General features: G+C 41.1%; 1 protein-coding gene across 5 annotated transcripts; it reads right to left on the reverse strand.

Annotated features, from left to right (window-relative positions):
- Nucleotides 1–1,732: 1,732 nt before the first annotated feature.
- Nucleotides 1,733–22,043, reverse strand: LOC130202849 (triadin-like). Of its 5 annotated transcripts, none has more exons than XM_056428651.1 (7): nucleotides 21,651–22,043; nucleotides 16,264–16,465; nucleotides 14,602–14,643; nucleotides 4,417–4,443; nucleotides 4,248–4,295; nucleotides 3,803–3,925; nucleotides 1,733–2,156 (listed from the first exon to the last, which is right to left on the reverse strand). In XM_056428651.1, the coding sequence occupies exons 2-7, from the start codon at nucleotides 16,448–16,450 to the stop codon at nucleotides 2,134–2,136; spliced, it is 450 nt and encodes a 149-aa protein (XP_056284626.1). In that variant the 5' UTR covers nucleotides 16,451–16,465; nucleotides 21,651–22,043; the 3' UTR covers nucleotides 1,733–2,133. The 5 variants fall into 5 exon arrangements, with proteins under 5 accessions (XP_056284626.1, XP_056284624.1, XP_056284625.1 ...); XM_056428649.1 differs by having other exon boundaries at nucleotides 3,773–3,925; nucleotides 21,651–22,037; XM_056428650.1 differs by lacking the exon at nucleotides 4,417–4,443 and having other exon boundaries at nucleotides 3,773–3,925; nucleotides 21,651–22,036.
- Nucleotides 22,044–22,840: the final 797 nt, after the last annotated feature.

Here is a 22,840-nt window from a genome sequence, read left to right on the forward strand (position 1 = left end):
GCAAATAAGTGAAAATAAGAAATAATTGTACTTATAATGTTGTGTTAAATTATGGTCTGGAAGCTGCTCAGCCCCCGGAACAACCCATTACCCTGAGTGCGGTCTGACCAGATGATGTATGATGTAATAACATTTACAGAGTCCTTTTCAGCGAGCCTTTTATGTTGTAATCAAGTTATGATTTCATCATGATTTTATTTCATTATATGTTACTACTTATCACAAATGCATTTATATATTTACATTTTGTTGATTGAAACAGTCGATAAAATATGACGCAAACTACTCGAGGTAGTAATATTGAACACTGCTGCTTTTATGTTAATGCATCAATAGTGATGATCCAACGATATATTACATTGTAGAGCAAATGTTACTTTTACTACTGAAAACCGATTGTTGTTGTTGTTGTGTATTTTATTCAGTCAATACAATACAATATTATTCTATATAATATACAAAACAGAAATACTGAAAAGGTATAGGTAGAAGCAAAAAATGCTTATATATTCCTAGCCTAAATTATTCTAATCAAATAAATCAGAAAATGTATATAAAATAAAGAAAAATAATAAAGAAAATAGAAAATAAATATATATATATATATATATATATATATAATTTATTTTTATTATTAATTTTTTATTTTTATTTATATATTTGTAAGAAAAATAATAAAGAAAATAAAAAAGAATATATATATAATTTTTTATTTTCTTTATTATATTTCTTTATTTTATATACATTTTCTGATGTAAGGCAGTTCTTCCCCACTCTCATTATTTGAATTCTTTGTCGTATTTCATAGATTAAATGAGGTTATGGCATATGAGGTATTCACATGTCTTGGTGATCTCATGCTTCCAGACCGTTGTTCTTATGTTCTCACCTCCTTTCTTCAGTCTTGTTTTCTCTTAACTGCCGGGTCACGCTGCCCTCTTTTTTTCAAGAAGAATGATGAATTTGCCGTTGTGCGTTCTTCTCTTCGTCGCCCACCATCACCTGCTTCTAATGTGCTCCGGCTCGGTGTGGAGGTCACCGGTCCGAAGCCACCGCAGGCGAGTTGATCCTCATCTCCGCTCGTCTTGTGTCTCACGGTACCTCATCACTTACCTGGCGTGGACCTGGGGGAATGTGAGTCATTGGTCATCTCCAGGTCGACCACCTCCTACGCAGACGTGTATATATAGAGACGGGAGAGGGAGGGCGTGTAGTGATGGGCTGCCACATTGTTGCATGGTGTGTGTGTGTGTGTGTGTGTGTGTGCTGCATTTTTACACAATAAAGGTCAAATTGTGAGTACTTCATATATGCAGAAGGAGTTAAGTCTCCGGGGGATGAATGGAAGTCAATGCAAAGTACGAAAAAAGTTGCGTGTGTATTTGGGATATTTTTTAGTTTTGCTTTTTTGTTTTCGTGGTTTGCAGTTAATGGAAATGTTGAATGTAAATACATTGCTAAAAAAACTAAACATTGTTTTTGTATATTTAGTCAGAATATTATTGTTGAATTCAACGTTTATGGAGTCTGAGAACGAACTAAATGAAGTGAAAGGTTATCAAGTTTTACTGAACACAAATATGTTGTGCTCCTTTAAACTAAATTCCCAAAAGAAAAATGGAAATAAGGTCAGAACAATGTCGAATGGAGCGTGGGAGGAATGTATATATAATTAAATGTGTGAAGAAAACAAAGGATTGTAAAAGATAAACAAATAAAGAATAGACTGAAATAAGTCAGATGATCTTTTTTATTATCATGATTGTGTAAAAACAGATTTTTACTTTTGTACTTGTGTTGAATTTCATTTTTATAAATGATCTTTCGCAACATTTTTACAAGATGCAGCTTTTAAGTTATGAAGAACTCAGAGAAACATTGCAATGACCCTTCTGTCAAACTGTTTTCAAATATTATTTTATTTTTAAAGAGAAATTTAAAGAATGTGCAGAATACAGATATGTTTTTTATTACACTATTTCAAGGTTTCAGAATTTAATCATAGGTTTTTAAATCGTCAAATTCCAGTGAACAAGAGACAAACAGAAAGAAACAATTCACTGTAGATCCTTCTCCTCCCTCTGTTTCCTCTCCTCCCCAGCCAGACCTCCTCTTCCTCTCTCCTCCTCGTCTTCACAGCTCCTCAGAGTGGAAAGCTGAAGGCCAGAGGAGAAAACGAGGTGTTCATTGGTCGCGGTACCTTCATCAATCCCAGTTATTGCAGGTATAAATATTAAAACCCAAACTGCAGTTTCTTGGCTGATATTGCCATACAAATGAATATTAATCTACCTGCACAACATTCTTCTTTTGTCCATCTGTTATCCTGCTGTTTATTGGTCTTGAACCTCTTCCTTTAAACATTCACTGCTTCTTATGTTCATTTCACAATAACTCGGGACTAAAATGTATTTCTGCTCCTCATTTTTGAATGAAAACATCTTTAAGTGTAATTTAAGTTGTCCAACTGTCTCGCTTCTCAAGACTGATGTGTAGTTCCTCAAAAAATAATCAAATCATCATTTTTATCTTTGCAAATTCAATTTACAATCACAAGACTTTAAATAAATACGTTTACTGTGTATCAATAAGCAATTAACAATGAGAAGCGAAATGAAAGTACATATAAGCCAAAGCCGCTTATAATTATTCCGAAACTATTGGTATTGATCTGGATTATTCTTTATGACTTTCTATCAAATGGAAACCAGATGATGCGGCATCGCCTCCCCCCTTACGAGATGGCGTATCACACGAAGCAACACGTCTGCTTCCTTTGTTCCGTTTTCATATCACTGACCGTGTTTACATGCATTCGAATAACTGGCTTAGTCGGACTGAAATCGAATTATCCGTTTCACGTAAACACCTTTGTTCGACTATGTGCGGTCCGACTACGATCCGATTAACACCCCTGGATAACTCGATCCGATCCGGTTGATAATTCGACTATCGCGGCATGTAACGGTGAATTGGATTAGGAACATACTGAAGTTCATGGATGGGAGGAAGACCCGAAATGGTGAACTGTTTACTGTTGGTTGTTGTTGGTAGTGGTGAAGAGGTCAAGCGGAAATGGCTGTATCACCACGAGTTGTAATGAAAACAGCGCCACCTATCGTATCGGATATGACATGCTTTCAAAGGCCAATGATTCGAATTACTCACTGCCATGTATATTGGGATAACAGCAGATCCCCCAAAAGATAGCATAGTCCGACTAAAGCGAGATTCGAATTATACCATCATGTAAACGCACTGACTGTCGTTTCCCGGCTGTGCTCTGTGTGCCACTTGGACCCACTGCCTGAAAGCTATTTACAATAAATCTCTGGATTCTGGCACCGGTCCCGGGTCCAACTGTGACAGAAGTATTGGTAAATATGAAGCGCTCTCGATCACGTTTTCACTGCAGTTAAATAGCAGCATTTAAAATGGGCCGTTGCGTCTGATAATTGAATAAAGAAGACGATGGGAAGTTTATTTTATGCCTGATTTATATCCACAATTTATCGGGTTAAGAGGGCGTCGTATTCATTATGACTGTTATTGAGTGAGTGATTACGTTCTCCACCATTGTTATTATATGCACCGCGTGGATTATCACACTCAGCATATAGTTTGCTTTTCATTGCATTCCCAATGCGGATTAATAGTCCTTCAATATTCAGGATATTAAAATGAGTCGGTGCATGTGAATGCCAGGCCGGGAGTCATGATGTTAGTCGTCTTCGTCAGTAAATGGTTGGCATGAGAGGGGATGTTTTCTTACATGTGAGGGGTTCAGTTAGCTGGTGAATACCTTCCTCCTCCTCATCATCAGGAGCTACCAAGTTTGCTGCAAAGGTCCATATCATCCCCAACCAATCAGTGCTCTCCTGAGACGGGACGTCAGCGGGGCTCGATTTCATCGGACGAAAACCAGCTAAATAGAATAAAGAGAATACGAAAACAAAAATAAAAGAATAATCAGAGTACAGCAGAGTATGAATAAATATTTAAGATATTTTAATGCTAACCTACAAACTATAAAATGACCATATATTAACTATATATTAATTTGAACAGAAATACTTAAATTAACTAAATACTTAACTAAGGTGTTCATACACTATGTGTTATGGTTCACAATATGGAAACTGACAGTCTGTAAGTTTGTTCACAGCAGGTCGCCATGAGAGACATATTGATTGATATTATATATTTAACTCGAGTGGGTGTGATGTGTACGGCGGCTTCCTGCTTGCCTCTAAACCTCAAAGCTCTCTTTGCGATGGCGGAGGGCGGCGGGAGACCTGAGGGGGACAGACACAGCGTGAACAGAGGCGGCGCGATGGGAAGAGGAGAGAGGCCAAGCATAGAGCAATAGGGTCTTCTCGTTTCTCAGTTTGTGCATCCTCGATTCCTTTTCCTCACCTATACTCGCGCTGCGGTCCCTCACTCCTGAGATGCGATCGGAGGAAGCGAGGAAGACACACAAGGAGAGAGAAGTCGAGGCGTTAACGAAATGGGACGACTGTGCATGTTAAAGCGACGCCAATTATGACGCGTTGCACAAGGAGCATCTTCTGTCATGTGTGTTGCTATGGGTTACAGCTGCATGTCGTGATCTCATAGTGTCAACACAACATGTATATTTATTTGTGTATGTTTCTATGTTCCCGAGACGCCTCTTATAGACGTCACAAGTGCTTCTCCGACCTCTCCTCTTGATGCATTTCGAGTAACTCGGAAATTTGTTAGGCGGTCGATTTCCGGGTCAAAGTGTACAAGGACGGAGGAAACGAGGAGGCACAGGATGAGAAGAGCGGAAAGACAGAGGAGCAGAGAGGGGGAAAGACACAGAAGAATTGAGAGAATCCATTAAATCCATCAACAGCCGTCATCAAACCGAATATTTTTAGTCATTCACAGCCACATACAGCTCGATAGAAATATAGTTCTTCCGCTCTAAAGGCAAACATGATCAAAATCAAAACATCACACACATGCTGGCTGAGAACACGGCAAGAAACAAACAACTCAACCAAGTTTTTAAGCAGCATTTCAACATTCCCGAGACACTTTGATCATATATTCCCACTGTTGACTGAAATATAGTAAGTACACTACTATAAAGTGTTGGTTTGCACTCCGTCAGTCAGACAAAACAAATTCCTAATAGGGGAAACTTGGTAATGAATACTTCTATTTATGGTTAACAGATCGTTTATTAATGCATTATAGATCAGTAATGATGCTGAGTTGGTCTGTTTAGCTCTTTATTACATCAAGCTTGACCTCAGCTGTTCTGGGAAACAGCAGCAGAACATCCATTTATTAACAATTAAAAAAGTGCAGACTTAATATGTAATCATACAAATATTAAGGCATAAACACTACTAATGACTGACTAACTGTTGTTGGCTCATTATTAGACAGTGAGAGGACTGCGGTGCTTATTAACACCACTAACATCTTTGAGTTGATGGCCTCCCAGAAAGCTCAACACCATTATTAATGATTTTATTAATGACTTGATAATGAATGTCTCACCGGGTGTGGAGATTTTTTTCGCAAACCCACAACCTATTCATGGATAATGACTGAGCGACCATGTGAGTACGATTTTTGCAAGGTCAGAACTTATTTTGCAAATGTGTGGTTGCGTAATCCATTTAGTGCGTCAACAACTCAACAAAAAAATAAAGTTGTATTTGAATTTCTCTGTTTCCATACATATTTCTCAATGTGATACTTGAATGAATGGAAACGTGACTCAATAAACTCTATTCTGGTCCTTAAATTCCTATACAGCAACATTTTGAGGGATTGTTAAAGAAGCACAGGACTCTCACCCAGGACACCGCTGTTCCTGTCTCATGCGATCCGGGTACTTTATCTTCTAAACACAACTAAGTCGTACTTTTGTTTCTGATTCATAGTCATTTTAAACCAAACCATGATGTTTAATAACAACTAAACTAAAACTTTCCTTTTTAGATTGTTTTGTTTCAATATACGTTAACAACGTGTTTAGAACTGTGATAAAATACGTTTTAAAACTGTGATAAAATACGTTTTAAAACTGTAATAAAATACATTTTAAAACTGTGATAAAATACCTTTTAACACTGTGATAAAATACGTTTTAAAACTGTAATAAAATACGTTTTAAAACTGTGATAAAATACGTTTTAAAACTGTAATAAAATACATTTTAAAACTGTGATAAAATACGTTTTTAAACTGTGATAAAATACGTTTTAAACCTGTAATAAAATACATTTCAAAACTGTGATAATATACCTTTTAAAACTGTGATGAAATACGTTTAAAAACTGTAATAAAATACGTTTTAAAACTATAATAAAATACCTTTTAAAACTGTGATGAAATACGTTTGAAAACTGTAATAAAATACATTTTAAAACTGTGATAAAATACCTTTTAAAACTGTGATGAAATAAGTTTTAAAACTGTAATAAAATACGTTTTAAAACTGTGATAAAATACCTTTTAAAACTGTGATAAAATACGTTTTAAAACTGTAATAAAATACATTTTAAAACTGTGATAAAATACCTTTTAAAACTGTGATAAAATACCTTTTAAAACTGATAAAATACGTTTCCCTTGCATTTTGGATTATAATTTAGCCGGAGACGGGGTGGCTTTATGACCAGCAGCCGCTCTCGTTAGTTGATCTTTTTAATATTCTCCCAGGTGGAGGAGGCTTGTTGCCAAGTGTGGAGGAGTCGTATAATGCATCCTCATAAACAGCTGATTAATGCACTGACATTTCTTTGATTGGCACTGCAGACCGAGACACCAGGAAGAGAAGGCTAACCCCCCCCCCCCCCCCCCACCGCTAACTCTCCCATCCTTTTATTGCCTTTACTTATTCATTCAGTCTCTCCTCCGTACACCGCTCCTCTTCCTTTGTTTCTCTCTCTAACTCTCTCCATGTCCATTTTATTCTCTCTCCTTTCTATTTTCTGTCTTCAGTCTTTTTTTTCATGTTCTCATCCTGTGACTAGTCTTCTGCCTGCTTCTCTCTCTCTCTACCTTTTAGTTTTTGTGTAGTTTAGCCACCGCATAAAGAAAATTATAAAGAGATTAGAAATACCAAATTGTGGCGCAAAGACTTATAAATAAAATAAACCCAGAGGACTCTGAAAAACCTCTCGGAGGAGAAGAGAATAAAGTAGCAGTAAGAGACGCATCGGAGCTGGATAACAAAAGCTAAATTATTTATTTCTGTGTAACACTGACGTGGGAGAGCAATAAGGTTTTGCAGTGTAACACCCTCATCAGCAATGTCTGATCTGCTGTACTGTATTTTTCTATATAGTATATCCAAATGTGTGCTCCTCTCTCTGTATTTCTATATACTTCTGGTGCTATTTTGTCTATTATTCCTCTCTCCCTACACACACACACACACACACACACACACACACACAACACTATCTCTGCTCTTTCACAACAGGGAGGATTTCATTTATTCTTTATTGTCCGAGAATGTCTCCTTGCTGTTTCATTTACACACGCTGGCCTTTATTGAAATGTCACGATGGGAGAAAAGCTTTTGTGATTAAAAATGCAGCCCAGCATTTTGTCATTGTCAACTTGCAAATATTTACCTCGGAAAATGGAAGTTGACTTCTACGTACGGGGCACAATTTGTATTTTCTCACGAACATGGGAGTCATTTTTTATTTTAGCATTCAGAGAGAATGAAATATATGAAATCTCATTCTCTGTTGAGGTTTTCTTGGAGTTTCATGGTAACCGCATAAAGCTGAACATATTTTTCAATGTCAGCTGTCTGTTGTGCACCGACAGATATGCTAGAGAGGTTCAGGTCATTTATGTTCGCTTTCTCTCATTCCAGGCTTCCTGATTGTTTTCACCTGTCATCACACCTGTCTCCTATGCTCATCAGTGTCAGCCCCGCCCCTGATTGGTCCCACCTGTGTCTTGTTACCATGTGCTTAAATTCCCCTGTCTCCCAGTGTTCCTTGTCAGTTCGTCTGGTCTTTTGCCATGATCAGGTCGGGTTATGTTGTGCTCTTGAAAAGTTTTTGATCCCTCACTACGTGAGCGCTTTCATTTTGTTCACTGCAGAACCGAAAAATAAAGTACTTACAAATACTTTATCTCTGTCTCCGGTCGTGCAATTGGGTCCTACTTCCTAAGTGTCTGAGATCGTAACAGAACGAACTGACCACATTATGGACCCAGCCGACCCAAGAACGCTTCACGCCGCTCTGTCGGTACAGGGCGTGACGATTTTTCATCACGAGGAAAAACTGGACAAAGTCAGCCGGAAATACAAGAGCTGAGAGGACGCCAGGCCGGGTTCAGGAAGAATTATCTACACAGATGCAACAACTGGTTGCCCAAATGAATAATTTTTCACTCATCAACAGACTGCTCCTCCGGTGACGTCATCCACAGCTGAGAATTTGCCTGTCAATACTCCAGCTGACGACCCAGGTCAGGCTGTTTCCTCCCGTTACGGCTGGCTCTTCCGGAGAGATTTTCCGGAGACTCTTCAATTGCAGAGCCTTTCTGGTACAGTGTGATCTGCATTTTCAACACAACCCAGCAGCTTTTTTATCTGAGCATGGTAAAGTGGCGTTTATTGTGTCTCATTTAACGGGAAGAGCTGCAGCCTGGGCTACTGCAGAATGGTCTAGAGACACCGAACTATGTTACTCATTGGCCGATTTCATAGAGACTATGAGGCGCATTTTTGACCACTCATCGCCTGCTACGGAGGCCAGCAGAAGACTGTTTCAAATTCGTCAGCTCAACCGTCAGGTGGTTGATTATGCCATCGAGTTTCGTACAGCAGCAGCGGACAGCGGATGGAATGTTCCGGCTCTTCGTGACGCCTTCATGACAGGACTTTCGGAACCGATAAAGGACCAGCTGGCTCCACTGGAGACACCCCGGGATCTGGAATCCCTCATCGCTGTGGCCATCCGGATCGATAACCGTCTTCGGGAAAGAGAGAGGGAGCGTCGACGCAACCGAGATGTTATTCCCAGCTTCCAGAATTCGCCTCGGAGGGTCGCGCCGCCAGCGGAGGATTTCAGCTCATGTTACCGGACCATCTGAGGACTACACTTCCGAATGACTCCGGTGAACCCATGCAGCTTGGAAGAACCAGGCTTTCTCTGGAGGAGAGGCAGCGCCGTCTACGGGAGGGTTGCTGTTTCTACTGCGGCCAGCCGGGTCATCAACTCGCTTCATGCGCGGGAAAGATCGTGCTCACCAGTCAAAAGGAGGCGCTGGTGAGCAAGTTTCCCGCAGACTTCCTCCTCGACCTGTTACTCAGGTAGACATTTGTATTAACAATCAGACCATTGACCAGGGTGTGTTAATAGACTCAGGGGCTGACGAAAGCCTTATAGACTGGGGCCTAGTCAAACAGCTAAAAATAAAACTGTCCCGCTATCTCATCCTGTTAGTGCCAGTGCCTTAGACGGCCGCTTGTTGTTCACAGTTACCCATTGCACTGAGCCCATACAGATTACTATAAATAAGGACCATACCGAGCATGCAATTTCATATTTTGAGTCGACTCAGCACCCGATTATTTTGGGGTTTCCTTGGTTGAAGATCCACAATCCTCACATAGACTGGCCTTCAGGAAAGTTAAGGAATGGGGAGAGGATTGTAAGGGCAGGTGTAAACTTTCGCAACCTGTTAATGCACCAACAGACTCTAGTAGGATCATTATAGATCACCCTGACTATCCTGATCTACACAAGGTACCTTCCTGTTACCATGATTTAAAGAAGCGTTTAACAAGTCTAAAGCCTTGTCGCTACCTCCTCACCGAGATTTTGACTGTCCCATTGATCTCTTACCGAGCCCCCATTCCCAAGGGAGACTTTACTCGATTTCGAGACCTGAGAGAACAGCAATGGATGAATACATCTCCTCTTCACTCAAATCAGGGATTATCCGTCCTTCATCGTCTCCAGCCGGAGCGGGATTCTTTGTGGGAAAGAAAGACGGGTCTCTGAGACCTTGCATAGACTACAGTCCACTAAATGACATTACGGTGAAGAACCGCTATCCTCTGCCACTCATGTCATCTGCTTTTGAACTGCTTCAACGGCCAAGATATTCACCAAGTTGGATTTAAGAAATGCATATCACTTGGTTAGAATAAAACAAGGGATGAGTGGAAGACTGGATTCAACACTCAGAATGGTCACTATGAGTACTTGGTAATGCCTTTTGGACTGTGCAATGCACCGGCTGTTTTCAAGCTTTTGTGAATGAGGTTTTGCGGAATTCTTGAATATTTCAGTGTTTGTGTATCTGGATGACATACTGATTTTCTCCCCAGACGCTAAATCTCATGTTAACCATGTCCGCCAAGTTTTGCAGAAACTACTGGATAATCAGCTATATGTCAAGGCAGAGAAGTGCGAGTTCCACACAGAAGAGGTGTCTTTCTTAGGATACATAGTCTCACCTAATCATATCCAAATGGATCCTGCGAAAGTCAGTGCAGTATCCCAGTGGCCCACACCAGACTCCAGGAAAAAGGTTCAGCAGTTCCTAGGATTTGCTAACTTCTATAGGAAGTTTATTAGGAATTTCAGTTCTGTTGCTGCTCCTCTGCATGTTCTGACTTCTCCTAAGGTTCCTTCAAGTGGACCCCCAGGCGGATCTTGCTTTCAAACTTCTCAGAGATAGATTCACATCAGCTCCCATACTCACCATTCCAGATCCCCAGCGCCAGTTTATGGTCGAGGTGGATGCTTCCAATGAGGGAATTGGAGGAGTACTGTCTCAACGTTCTGCAGAAGACAACAAGATGCATCCATGTGCTTACCTGTCGCGGAAGTTGACAACGGCAGAGCGGAATTATGACGTGGGAAACAAGGAATTGTTAGCTGTAAAAGCTGCCCTCGAGGAATGGAGACACTGGCTGGAGGGTGCAGAGCAACCGTTTTAGTCTGGACAGATCACAAGAATCTAGAATATATAAGAAAGGCTAAGCGTCTCAACTCCCGTCAGGCCAGGTGGACACTTTTCTTTAGTAGATTCAACTTCACACTCTCTTTTCGTCCCGGGTCTCAGAATCAAAATCCCGATGCTTTGTCTCGTCTTTACGATCCCGAACCACTTGCGGTAGAGCCCAAGACCATCCTTCCACTTAACCGGGTGATCGGAGCCTTTTCCTGGCAAGTGGAGTCAGGCGTTAAAGAGGCAAATGTCATGAATCCAGCGCCTAGCGAGTGTCCCAACAATCTGCTGTTTGTTCCTGAGGCTCTTCACTCCAAGGTCATCCACTGGGCTCACTCATCTGTGCTTTCGTGCCATCCGGGAGTAGCAAGAACAATGTTCAGGATTCAACAACGTTTCTGGTGGCCATCCATGAAGAAAAATGTGGCCGAGTATGTAGCGGCTTGTCCGGTGTGTGCGTGTAATAAGACCTCATCTCAAGTTAAGATGGGCTTGCTCCAGCCGCTGCCGATTCCCCATCGTCCTTGGTCACACATTTCGATGGATTTTGTGACAGGATTTCCCTCATCCAGAGGCAAGACTACGGTTCTAACAGTGGTTGATCGATTTTCAAAATGGCTCACTTCATCCCATTGACCAAGCTTCCTCTGCCAAAGTCACCGCAGAGGTCATGATGAATCACGTATTCAGGATCCATGGATTCCCTAATGACATTGTTTCCGACAGGGTCCACAATTCATTTCCGCCTTCTGGAAAGAGTTTTGTCGACTCATAGGTGCCACCGTCAGCCTGTCATCAGGATATCACCCTCAGTCAAATGGACAGTCGGAGCGTCTGAACCAAGAACTAGAGACTACGCCACGTTGTCTCGTCTCCCGGAACCAGACCACCTGGGTGACCACCTCACATGGGTCGAGGTTGCCCACAATACCCTTCCTACGGCGGCCACAGGTCTCTCTCCATTCCATTGTGTCAATGGTTTCCAGCCTCCACTTTTCCCTAACAACGAGGAAGAGGTGATGGTTCCATCGGCACATGCCATGATCAGACGTTGTCGCAGAGTTTGGGCTGGTGCTCGCCAGTCTCTTCTCCAGTTCAGCTCGGATGAAGGCTGTTGCGGACGTTCATCGCAGGGTCGCTCCCTCCTACAGTCCAGGCCAAAAGGTTTGGCTCTCTACCAAAGACTTACCACTCCATGTCGCCTCAAAGAAACTGGCTCCGAGATTTGTGGGTCCGTTTCCAGTGTCCAGAGTCATCAACCCGGCGTACGCTTGCAACTCCCAGGACCTTGAGAGTGCACCCAACGTTTCACGTTAGTAGAATCAAGCCGGTGTGTGAGAGCACACTTGTTCCCGCCCCCTCCACCGCCCCAGTTCTTTGAAGGGGTGACGTTTACAAGGTCCGTAAGCTACTGGAGGTCCGTAATAGGGGAGGGCAAGCAATTCCTGGTAGACTGGAAGGGTTACGGTCCTGAGGCTAGAAGCTGGATAGCTGCTTCATTTATCGTAGACAAGACTCTTATCCACGACTTTTACAATCAGCCTGGGCCATCAGGAGTTGGCCCTAGAGGGGTACTGTTGTGCACCGACAGATATGCTAGAGAGGTTCAGGTCATTTATGTTCGCTTTCTCTCATTCCAGGCTTCCTGATTGTTTTCACCTGTCATCACACCTGTCTCCTATGCTCATCAGTGTCAGCCCCGCCCCTGATTGGTCCCACCTGTGTCTTGTTACCATGTGCTTAAATTCCCCTGTCTCCCAGTGTTCCTTGTCAGTTCGTCTGGTCTTTTGCCATGATCAGGTCGGGTTATGTTGTGCTCTTGAAAAGTTTTTGATCCCTCACTACGTGAGCGCTTTCATTTTGTTCACTGCAGAACCGAAAAATAAAGTACTTACAAATACTTTATCTCTGTCTCCCGGGTCGTGCAATTGGGTCCTACTTCCTAAGTGTCTGAGATCGTAACACTGTCGCAAGAAAATCAATCTGCAAAAATTGCACAAATCATTCAACTTAAAATCCCAACAGGCCGACAGATTTATTGTCGTCATTGGACACAAAAGTCATAACCTAACACCTAGATGTCTATTTTTAGCCTGTGTGTCACACACCTCCTTAGTCATTGCTGACTGTCGGCAGGTATCGGCGACATGCAATCCACAAAAGTCACACCATTTGAATTGTCATGCGCCTAAAGTGCAGGGAATGACAATAGTTTGTATAATATTCGGGATATTGAAATCTAGAAATACACAAACTTTCCTTTTTTGTGTGTCGCTGAGCACGAAAACAATGCCAAGTCAAGCGAACACGGGTCATTCGACCACGAGAAGTGTGTTTGAGACCGAGGACCCCGAAGTGTTGCTGTGAAGTGAAGCATTAGTGAAGGTTTGTTTGTTGCCTTAACCTTAGTGGACGTATAGTTATTTTGATAAATAGTTTTTTTCAATTTACCCAGAAGTGCACAAACAGGTAAAAACAACCCTGAACACTTCAGGGTAATAATCATATTCCCAATGTCAAGAATTATCTTTCATGTTGAGATTAGTGAATTACTTAAAGACTCAATCTCAGCGATGCAACATTTTTGACCTGTGAATTTGCACCGCTGACGTCTATGAGCATTAAAGATACAAATACATCCATAACCGAGCTAACACGCTTGTTATTTAGCATTTAGCCGTGTTGCCTAGTTAGCAACTGAGCTAACAAGCTCGTTATTTAGCATTTAGACATGTGGACTCGTTAGCAAGGAGTTAGAAGTATTGTCTCGTTAGCAACTGAGCTAACAAGCTCGTTATTTAGCATTTAGACGTGTGGACTCATTAGCAAGGAGTTAGAAGTATTGTCTCGTTAGCAACTGAACTAACAAGCTCGTTATTTAGCAGTTAGACGTGTGGACTCGTTAGCAAGGAGTTAGAAGTATTGTCTCGTTAGCAACTGAACTAACAAGCTCGTTATTTAGCAGTCAGATGTATTGTCTTGTTAGCAACTGAGCTAACAAGCTCGTTATTTAGCATTTCAACATATTGTCCCGTTAGCAACTGAGCTAACAAGCTTGTAAACTTAAATTAAGTGATTACTAAAGGGGCAAACAAAATAAAAACATTTGGACCTGTGAATTTGTACCACTGACTTCTATGAGCATTAAATATATAACATACATCTATAAGTGAGCTAACAAGCTCGTTATTTATCATTTAGACGTATTGTCCCATTAGCAAATGAGCTAACAAGCTCGTTATTTATCATTTAGACGTATTGTCCCGTTAGCAACTGAGCTAACAAGCTCATTATCTATCATAGACATATTGTCCTGTTAGCAACTGAGCTAACAAGCTCGTTATTTAGCATTTAGACATATTGTCCTGTTAGCAACTGAGCTAACAAGCTCGTTATTTAGCATTTAGACGTATTTTCCCGTTAGCAAATGAGCTAACAAGCTTGTACACTTATATTTAGTGATTAGTTGACAGCTGATGGAAAACACTGTCACTTTAAAACCAAGAGAGACATTTGAAATACTGGACAAGAAGCATGTATATGTTGATAGGCTCACAACACTTTAGTACAAGCAAGCAGGTGCAGTCAAACTCTTAGTGGTTTTGTTGTTGTTGTTGTTTTTACCAGAAGATAAACACACCGGGTCGTCACAGTATGATGTGAACTCTTTGGATGGGATGGCAGGTGATTGACAGCATGGGGATGAAGAAGAGGTGAAGAGGTGGGTGTGTGGGGGGGGGGGGGAGAGCGAGGAGAGGAGTTAAAGATGAGCGTGCTGGGTGAGGGCTATCCTCACGCTGGATAGTCCAAAAACACGGTGATGTGTGGTAATGGCGGGAGTGATAAGGAGCAGCGGTGAGTAGGATTGAAAGGTCATCATCACAGTAAATTCACACTGGAATTTAAACGCCTTTGTGTGTTTGACCAAAATCAAAGGCATCGATCTCCTGTTGTGCGGTTGTACGAGCGCCGGCTTTCTGACCTTTGTGGGTCAGGTCTATTTAGATCACCACCGTGCATGCTAATGTTTATCATTATGCATGTGTGAAGAAGGTAATCCTTTCCTTTACAAGGTGTGAATAATTTAAGTCAATGTATGACATTATTCAATTCATTTATGTTGGTTTAAAAGTACCAAAGGTCTTCTGATAAAAGTCTTTTGGCACTTTTTAACCAAAATAAATATTATACAGTGTTAATTTCTTGTAGTTCAAATGGACTTTTTCCTCCTTTTTGTGTAGGTATAAAACAATGACATATTACATGTACTTTAAAGTGCTTTAGGGGGATTTTGCTACCTTTGTACAAAACTATAGGCTACATGTTCCCGCCGTTTCCAGTCTTCATGCTAAGCTAAGCTAACAGACTGCTGGCTCACTGTGGCAGACAGATTATGAGAATTCATTAAGAAGTGTTCAGTTTGACCTAAAATGTCAGATGTTTGCTTTACCTGTGAAGTAAATAATAACGTATATAATAGAAAGAATATAATCACTTCAACCTGACTTTTTTTGTTCAGTGTTTTGATTTTTGGGGGTGTTACGACACAGATTCACAAAACAACGCGCTGAAGAGTGCGGCGCGGTAGTCCTCTGTGGATTCCTCCTGCATTTCAATAAGGGAATTACATTTTCTCTCATGACTGAAGTAAATAAAGGTGCGTCCACAGAAGAACGAAATTTGATCTCTCGAAGCTGGAGATGAGAGGAATATAAATATTTGAGGAAAGAATGCTGTAATGCTTTCAACACATGGCAGCAACAGGAAGTTCCCCTTTCAATCCATTATATATGACGTTTTAAGTGAAAATGAGAAGGAGTGGACGGACCTCAGTATGTACGCAGCTGTATCACTACACTGGTACATAAACAGTCGAATTGATGTTAGAGTCTCATGTGTGAGTGTGAGAAAACGCACTCCTCGAAAGATCACGCACATTTTCAAAACATGTGCCAAGTGAAGGAATCCACTCCGCACCACGTGTTGCTTTAAACACACAGCGCGCGCGTTAAAGCAGCACAGAAGTGCGGCGTCCTCCGACTCGACACGCGGTCGTTGAAGACGGTGACCTTCTCGAGAAGCGCGTCCACTTTTGAAGTCTGCTTCAAAAATGCCGGAAAGGATCGTTGAAAAAAAAAAGAGATGTGGAGGTGTGAATGGGGATAAATGAGTTGAAGGAAAGTGTCATTACACGCACATTATAATCACATTAAGATGGAATTATAATCATTGGTGGATGGTACAACGGGTGGGTTTCTACTTATAAGACAAACACTCGAGTGTTACCTGTCAGCGCTTTATAGTTGAGGAGATCAAAGAGAACGATGGCGACTCCAAACCACGTGATGAGCAGAGCCACGACCAGCAGCCAGGCCATCGGCGAACTAAAGGTCAAAATGACATCATCCAAAAGCGTCTTCTGCTTGGTCCGAGCTGGAGGGTCCGCCCCCCGGTCGTTGTTTTGACTGCTCATTGTTTTTGAAGAGGGCTGCAAGAGGGGCGGAGAAAAAGAGAAGTGAGGCGTGATCATGGATGCCAGGCGGTTGATTGAGTTACGGCATGGAGCTTGAGACGTAAGCAAAAGTGAGAAGAATAAAAGTGTAGCTGGCTCTGTTTTTTAATGACTGAAAAAAAAAATTATACTTTGAAATTATTATTATTATTATAAAATAATGCAGACAATGTACAGAGCTAAAGCAAAGTCACTGCCAGACTGTGTACAAAGTTTATTTTCAATACATGAGTGTAAATATGATTTGAGAGATGTTTGTAAGTTCACGGTACAAAAGGCTAAAAAAGGGATTAAAAGAAGATGTATTTATGTTGTAGGAGTCCAATTATGGAATAATGTTGAAATGGTTGTAAGAATGGTGAACTCCTTTTTGGTTTTCAAGGTAATTATTTACAAAACAATTCTTGAGAGTTATAAATGTAATTAAAAACGTATTAATATGAAAGATGTATGTGGTAGTATATATAAATATATTTTGTTTTTTATTTAGTTTATTGTTGTTTTTTGTTGTTCTTTTATTTTCTTCTTTATTTTTTATTAATTTTCTGATTTATTTTGATTTCAATTTAGGATAGGAATTTATAAGCATTTTTTGCTTCTACCTATACCTTTTCAGTCTTTCTCTTTTGTATATTATATAGGATAATATTGTATTGTATTTGATTTGATTGACTGAATAAAATACACAAACAAAACAAACAAACAAACAAAATAATGAAACAAAATAAAATCCATAACCCCTATATCTTCACATTGCTATAATACTCGGAATAGTGTGTGTGAGAATATGTATACACTTGAAATCAGATTTTAACAATATACCCTTCTAACGTTTTTGTTCTTTTTTTTCTTCTCCTTTTTGCTGAGAAACTAGAAACTAAAATTGCCGATCTCGCCATTAAAAAACTGCCGTTTCAACACCGATAGGAATTAGAGGGCAATGCAATTAGCATCCGATTAAGAAGATTAGCCTTCAAAACAGATGTGCAGGCTCTCTAGATTTGGTGCTAGACACATTGAAAGACTATTAAACAAACACCTGTTGCTAAATTTCAAAATAAACTCCAGAAACCTTGGAAGTAATGTTGGGGTGGAAGGTCAACCTTGCCTCGAGGCCTTTGCGATCAAAACACAGGACCGTAGCCTATAATGATGTTCACTACACGCGCAAACCAGATTACTGTAACTTTAACCTGTGCTTGATATGAGTAATAACCACGGTGTGTACAACAGGCACGTCACGTGACTGATGTATTTTGATTAATGCATACGGCAGCTGTTTATTTCCGCGGATGTGCGAGGACGAGGACGAGGACGAGAGTGATGAGGAGAAAGAGAGACGGCTACTACCTGAGGTGTTGAGGAGATTAAATTCCATCGCACCAAAAAGAAAATCTGATCTACCAGATGAATTACTTCTCCGGAGAAGGTTTTCATCATCGCGTGGCACGCCGTGACATGACGACGTGCCACGCGTCGGGTTGCTTGTGTTCATTATGCGGCGTGATGCGATGAGCGCCCGAGATGATTTATTTGTCCCTTCTGTTTCCCTGCCTGCCTCTCACACAGCTTATCTGCAAATATGAAGCGATAGCTACACTGATGTGCATATTTCGATTAAAATAGGGGAAGAAATATGCCCTTCTCAAGGTTATTAATGAGGCCCCCGATGGGTGAAGAGTACGCGGGAGTCCTGCACATGCCTGAGGCGTTTAACACCGTATATTATGACAATCTCATCCACAGGCGGCTCTCTACTGTTAGTTATTAGAAGCTGCCGTGTAGATTTCTGACACGGTCTCCTCATTATATAATATATGTACCTCAAGGCACAATTCAGGCTTGTTCTCTACATGCAGCCTTCCATTTGAGTAAATCATGGCCTGAAATGTAGCCCGTGCACTCAAACCCAGCCAGCGTGCTCCACTGCACAAGACTATTAATAAACAGTGAATGAAGCAACAAGTGTAGAGAGCTGGATGCAAGCAGCCGGAGCTCTCAGGCTGTTAGTGGTCCCGAGGGCAAAGCATCGATGTGGACCCCCGAGTCAACCCTCCATGAACCAACAACCCGCCTTCTCGGTGTAGCACCCTGACATGTCATTTCGTATTTGTATATATATATATATATATATATATATATATATATATATATATAATGAGTCACCTTGGTGTTGCTATAAATATTAATGACTATTAATGGCTATAGTTGTCATGCATAATTAACACAAATTGGAGAGGAAAAGAAACATTACGATCAATCCATGGATTAATATATGTTTTTCCGAACCACCATATCTTTTACTGATGTAATTGAACGGTGTCCATTTCTTATAATTTGTGTTTAAGGTATTTCATGTTTTGTGCACAAACTAACTGTGAAGGGAGGAATGTGCTCGTTGTTCCGTTGGAAAAGAGCGCTGTCTCTTTAAGAGAGGGGCGTGTGAAAAGCAGGTGCGGGAAGCCGGCTGAAGAAAACAGTGTATGCTTGCTTTAACCGGGAATTTGTATAATAAATGTTGCTAAAAAGAAGAATGAAGATTTATTGAAGAGTTCATGTTAAGGTGCTAAGTTTCCGTCAGTAACTTTATACGCCCTGAGAACAGGACTCTATTCTTGTCTGTATGAATTTCTGGTGGCAAATGAGTTTCCCCACTGGGGATTAATAAAGTGTTCTAATCTAATCTATACTGGGATTACTGATCTCATATTTTCTGTGGAAACAGTGATTTACTATATGTGTGAATTAGTTCATGGGAATTTGTTCAAAGACAACTTTATTCAGGAGCACCTGAATATAAACTAAAATAAATAACTTTTGTTTCCTTCTTTTTAATTTATTTTTATTTTTATTATAAGACAAAAGACAATACATAGACATAACACCTAGAGGACAACAAAACTGTGGACAAAACTTCCAAAATAAAATAAATAACTCTTAAATCTGGATTTTTCCTTTAGTTCCAAGAGATAATTTTGGGCCATGATGTTCAATGATTTAAAATAGCTGATATACAGGAACGGATTCCGACAGCGACATGTGTACATTTCCGCTAGTTACGTGCATCCGGTATTTCCACAAATAAATGTCTGTCTTCACAAGAAACAAACAAGTTAGGTTTTTGGAAAAGTTAGGTTGCTATATTTATATATCTCCTGAACAATGTGGTCCAGGATGGTTGGATGATGCGTTTCAGTCGCTGGTCTCTTCTCGGCCGACCTTTCTGTTGCTGCATTCAGAAAAACGAACTACAGAATAAATTGGGGGCTGATGGAAATGTCACTCTTGCCTGTCTTCAAAACTTGAGAGCCCTGCGTGTGTGTGTGTCATTTTGAGAGTGCCTGGTCCGTAGGAGTGATATAAAAGCTGCCCATTGATCTGCCACGTTGATCCAGTGAGAGGAGAAAAGTATCTGATTCCAGAACAGTTCTCTTACGCATGTTATCGTCTCTGTCCAAGTGTGAGTCACACATGTCTCCTTGCAGTACACGTACGTGTGTGTGTGTGTGTGTGTGTGTGTGTGTGTGTGTGTCGATGACCGAGCCCACCTGTTGTCGCCACAGAGAGCCGAGCTGCTCTCCAGCACCTGCTGCCGCCGGCGGCCTCCTCCTCCACGCCGGAGGAATGCACCGAATTAGAACCACGTGGGTGGAGGAGACCGACCGGTGATTGAGGGCAAATGAAATTCGACAAAAGGCAGCGGGGGGAGTGTGAGTCGGTGAATGCGTCGCCTCCATATGGGTGGCTTAATGACAACAATACGCATGGTACTGCTTATGAAGTGATCGTGCTGGGTATCAGTGATTGAGTACATGCTCGCGCTGTACCTACAGTACGTTTTGTGAGTCACAAATTACATTTTAGTTCTGGATATTTCACTTTTTTTTACTCATCGATCCATCTGACAGCTGGAGTTACCCACTGGGGTTACTTGTCAGATTCATATTTCACATTAAAGACACATGATGCACTTAGAGAAAACAACACAGTGTCAGGTTTCAGACGTCTATGAGTTATAGAGTTTCCCCAAAAAACTGCTTAAAATGCAGAGAGAGGAAAAAGGATCTGAAAATACAAAGAAAAGACAAGAGAAAGCTCCAAAAAGGTAAACAAACTTTGCCTTGCCGTCTTTCCTTTACCATTTCATTATTTATGACCGTTTTGTAGATGGGCCCGAGCCCTAGGTTGGGAACCACTGGACTAAACTACTAATTGTATTAAAAAGCAACAGTCACAGCTGAATGAGTGATTTTACTTTTGATACTTTAAAAACATTTATATCTTGCGGTATATTAAAAAAAAAAGCAATGATTTACATTCCTCCTACATTATGGCACCATCAGAGGAAAAATAAAGAGAAATAAAAAAGGTAAATTCATCATTAAAAGATGACATCAAAGAGGCTATTTTCAAATGCAGTTGTAATACCAACATAGGGGTCGGGACACCCAAGGGATCCCCAGACACATCTGAGGGAAAAGACATCTCTATTCTCATTAAATCTGAATTTAAACTCCACGGTTCAAACATCACATCCACACTGAGGCCCGAATCTGTGTAAAGGAGGAAGGAGTGCTGTGCACATTGCGTCGCTTTAACATGTATGAGGAGGAATAATTTCAAAGGTCTGTCAGCAAAATGTTGCTTTTTCAATACATGTGAGTGAGTTAACCTTTTAACTGGTCATTTAATCCCCTTTTGTTGATCTCTTGTGTACTTTGAGATGTTAGTAGCAACACATGTTCTATATATCTGCAAGTGGCAACAGGCTTTATAGTCATAAAGGGAAAACCATTGTATTTTAAAGTGTATTTCTCTTTACAACGTTATAAAAAACCCAATATGTAGATCAATAAATGTGATTTAAGTTCATGTGTACACCACGAATAACAACAGGAGCCAATGGCTCTTACTATTAACACCGATGGTCGTTCCTTTTGGTTTATTTGATCGTAACATTAACATTCCTTTAACACCATTTTAGTTCTCCACCTTTTGAAAGTTTTGGCAGTATTCTCTTGGTATAGCAGCTAACTTTTAGTAGATATTTGAAATGGAAATGAGTGAAGTCTAATCGCGTACAGACCTCCAGCATTCGGCACCGTCCGTATCAGATCGTTATTATAAAGTTCAGCCGGAGCGACATGGATTTTTTCAGTACCTTGGGCTTTGAGATTTTGCCGGATGTTCAGTGATAACCTTCAGTCCTTCAAAGGCTCCGGGAAGTGCACCGTCACCATGGAAACGCGCAAGCAACTCCTTCGTTAAATCCTCTTTGGCCCCCGGATGATTGTGACGGAAAAAGACGACGGAGGCGACGTACAAAGAGCACCGCAGCAGGTTCTAAAAATACACTCAAAAAACCTTCAGCACAGGAACAACAATTGAAGGAAATCAAGTCAACAACTGTTTGTATATCTCTAATATCAAATTTCTTCTTGAAGATTTGAGACTTGAGTGAAAGTTTCTGATGATTGAGGTGTCTGGCTGGTTATCCGCTGGACAGAGTGAGACAAAGAGAGTGAGACAGGAAGAGAGACACGGGGAGAGAGAAGTGGGTTGACCGAGTCACCCTGCCCCCTTCTGAGAGTCCAAAATAGAGACATGGTGGAAGGGAGGGAGGAAGAGAGGGTGGAGGGGAAGAAAACCGGGTATGTGTATAGGAGCAAAAGAACAAGGGATGGAGAGAAGAAGGAAGAGACAAAGGTCTAAAGGTCTCCTGTGCTTCGTATCTGGGGGAAACCGGGTTATTAATCATGTTGTAATGATGGAGGCAGCTAACAGCAGATGTTACATCGATGTTCCTCCTCTCAGAGGCCCGTTGCTGACCTCACCTCCTGACCTGCACACTGTAAAGAATAAATAAGACAATTCTCTTGCACCTGGACACAAGCGCTATTATGGATTTTTTGTTTTTGGAAGTATGAAACAATAGCGACAGAAAAACAACGATCTTTAAACTCCCGTGGAAACGCGTTTCCTCTGAAGTACCCCGCGTTGTCAAACAGAGGTCAAAGTGAAGCGCAAGTAAGTGAATTAATAACTAGTTGAGCCCGCTGCGAGTTCCTCGGTCCTGTGAGAATCTGTTTTTAAGGCCCGGTTTAAACGGGTGTGGGTGTGCAGGGGGGACGAGAAACCTGACCCCCAGTCTTGCCCTGGGAGCCTGCGCTGCAGAGGCTATAATTAGAGATCCAGACAGCAGCTGGTGGACTGGACCGCTTTATATTTAGGGCAGAAGGCAGCTGAGGAGGGGAGGACACACACACACACACATGCAAAGACAAGCCCCTCCCCAGCATTATTGATAGTTTCTTATTTTGTACGATACTCTTAACAAATGTATATAATATA

The sequence above is a fragment of the Pseudoliparis swirei genome, chromosome 12 (assembly GCF_029220125.1).
Source record: "Pseudoliparis swirei isolate HS2019 ecotype Mariana Trench chromosome 12, NWPU_hadal_v1, whole genome shotgun sequence".
NCBI classification, from domain to species: Eukaryota; Metazoa; Chordata; class Actinopteri; order Perciformes; family Liparidae; genus Pseudoliparis; species Pseudoliparis swirei.

Bases quoted from the DNA above. Each gene is read 5' to 3' on its own strand.
- LOC130202849 (XM_056428649.1), bottom strand. From the start codon at position 16,450: ATGAGCAGTCAAAACAACGACCGGGGGGCGGACCCTCCAGCTCGGACC. The intron at 3,926-4,247 runs GCAAGCAGGAAG...TATTCTATTTAG, and splicing joins GAGAGCTTTGAGGTTTAGAG to CTGGTTTTCGTCCGATGAAA. The intron at 2,157-3,772 runs GTAAGAAAACAT...TCTGGCCTTCAG, and splicing joins GCTAACTGAACCCCTCACAT to CTTTCCACTCTGAGGAGCTG.